We start from the raw sequence: 2,248 nt of genomic DNA, 5'->3' as shown, positions 1-2,248 counted from the left end.
TATCTAACAAAATGGGAGGTACTTGCAAAGCTTGGGGTCAATTAGTTCTTATTAATATCAGGGAAGTTTCAGTATCATGCATTGAGTTATAAAATTACTTTTTAGAATAACATTTTTTTCTCATTTAGTGTAATTTAATTTTCTTTCTTTCTTTTTTTTTTTGAGACTGGGTCTTGGTCTACTGCCCAGGCTGCAGTACAGTTGTGCAATCATGACTCACTGCAGCCTCAACCTCCTGGGCTCAAGCGATGTTCCCACCTAAGCCTCCCGAGTAGCTGGGACTACAGGTGTGTGCCACTGTGCCGGGCTGTTTTTTTTTTTTTTTTTTTGTAGAGTCAGGGTCTTGCTGTGTTGCCTAGTCTGGTCTTGAATTCCTGCTCTCAAGCGATCCTCCCACATCGGCCTCTCAAAGTGTTGTGATTACAGATGTAAGCCACTGTGCCTAGCATGATATCCTGACTTACAGTTCCTGTACGTTTTGGCTTATAATATGCTTTGTATTAAAAAATAATGAATTTTCATTTCTTCAGAAATATTCTGTGTTAGTGTGCCTCTTTATAGAACAAGAGGGATGTGTAGTCTCACTCAGGGACAAGCAGGATTCTGGTACGTTGGTCTTTATATGGATGTCTTTGACCCATAGTCATTAGTAGTCATGTGACATTGAAAGAGAATGTTAGCCAACAAAAACTCTGCATCCAATGCCTGTGAGTTGCTTCTCTAATTTTGATAGGTGATGGGAGCCTTTATTTAAACTACTTATTTTGTTTGTCCCCTCAGCAGAGAGGGAGAAGACCTCAAGTCATCAGTATGGTTTGATATCTTATGCTTTTTAAATCTATTCCAGCTATGCTAAGAAAGAATCTGATCTTAATGGCGCCCAGATCAAACTTCGAGAATATGAAGCAGCACTGAATTCTAAAGATGCAGCTCTTGCTACTGCACTTGGTGACAAAAAAAGTTTAGAGGGAGATTTGGAGGATCTGAAGGATCAGATTGCCCAGGTGAGGTCAAGCCTACTCTTGAGCCTTATGTGGCAGGTTAATTGCCTCATCTGCCTTAATTTAAGCCATAGTTTATTTGATTGATTGATTTTCAAATGTCTTTTCTTTTTGAATTTTTATTTATTTCTTTTCTGATGGTTTACTTGAAGAAAAGTCTTGAGGTAGCTAACATGCAAAACGTTGTCACCTCTCAGGCGTTACATCTGGGTTGTCCAGATCTTGTGGTTCCCTTCTTCCCTATTGTATGCACACTCGTTCTGTCTCTGCTGTCAAAGCCTATTTTGTTAGGAAATAAGTAAGAAAAGAGATGCCATAATGCTGCTCTCCACACAGGAAAAAGTGAAAGTGGTTAGCTAAAATAACTAGTTTGATTTTTGAAATGTGAGTGAGTCATATGTCTCTGTTCTGTTCCCTGTTGCCAATTAACAATTTGACAGGTGATTTGGTATGATACTCTGTGGGTGGGGCCAGCAAATGAACACCCAGTTCTGTGATAAATGTTCAAATGAAGTAATTATACATTGATAAATTTATAGGAATTTTAACACTTGATTTGATCCATAGATATCTTAAGTTCATTATTAAATGATTGCCATGTAATTTTTATCACAATTCTTTTTCCTCGTAATAGTTGGAAGCCTCCTTAGCTGCTGCCAAAAAACAGTTAGCAGATGAAACTTTACTTAAAGTGGATTTGGAGAATCGTTGTCAGAGCCTTACTGAGGACTTGGAGTTTCGCAAAAACATGTATGAAGAGGTAACTATATATAATTTTACTTTGTAAAGGAATGGAGGGGTTTTGGAATGACATTGTCATAGCTAAACATGTAATTATATTTTCTTTATGATTTCTTTGCCACAAAAATATATCAAATAAAGAAATAAGGCCGGGTGCAGTGGCTCATGCCTGTAATCCCAGCACTTTGGGAGGCTGAGGCGGGTGGATCACAAGGTCGGGAGATCGAGACCATCCTGGCTAACACAGTGAAACCCTGTCCCTACTAAAAATAAAAAGAAATTAGCCCGGGTATGTTGGCATGCGCCTGTAGTCCCAGCTACTCAGGAGGCTGAGGCAGGAGAATGGTGTGAACCTGCGAGGCAGAGCTTGCAGTGAGCTGAGATTGTGCCACTGCACTCCAGCCTGGGCAACAGAACCAGACTCCATCTCAAAAAAAAAAAGAAAGAAAAGAGATAATAAGGTTTGGGGATGGAGAGAAATTTTGCAGGTAGATTATTCAAGCTAC

At 39.4% G+C, this 2,248-nt stretch overlaps 1 protein-coding gene across 1 annotated transcript in view; it reads left to right on the top strand.

Annotated features, from left to right (window-relative positions):
* Positions 1 to 571: 571 nt before the first annotated feature.
* Positions 572 to 2,248, top strand: part of LMNB1 (lamin B1) — a 39,112-nt gene continuing 37,435 nt past the window's right edge. Inside the window, exons 1-3 of the mRNA XM_011981220.1 lie at positions 572 to 606; positions 848 to 1,004; positions 1,636 to 1,761. Coding sequence (XP_011836610.1) covers positions 572 to 606; positions 848 to 1,004; positions 1,636 to 1,761 — 318 coding nt within the window. The remainder of the gene's footprint in view (positions 607 to 847; positions 1,005 to 1,635; positions 1,762 to 2,248) is intronic.

The sequence above is a fragment of the Mandrillus leucophaeus genome, unplaced genomic scaffold, assembly GCF_000951045.1.
Source record: "Mandrillus leucophaeus isolate KB7577 unplaced genomic scaffold, Mleu.le_1.0 Scaffold221, whole genome shotgun sequence".
NCBI classification, from domain to species: Eukaryota; Metazoa; Chordata; class Mammalia; order Primates; family Cercopithecidae; genus Mandrillus; species Mandrillus leucophaeus.
The sequence above is the reverse complement of the archived record's forward strand: the minus strand, read 5'-3'. Positions and strand labels throughout refer to the sequence as shown.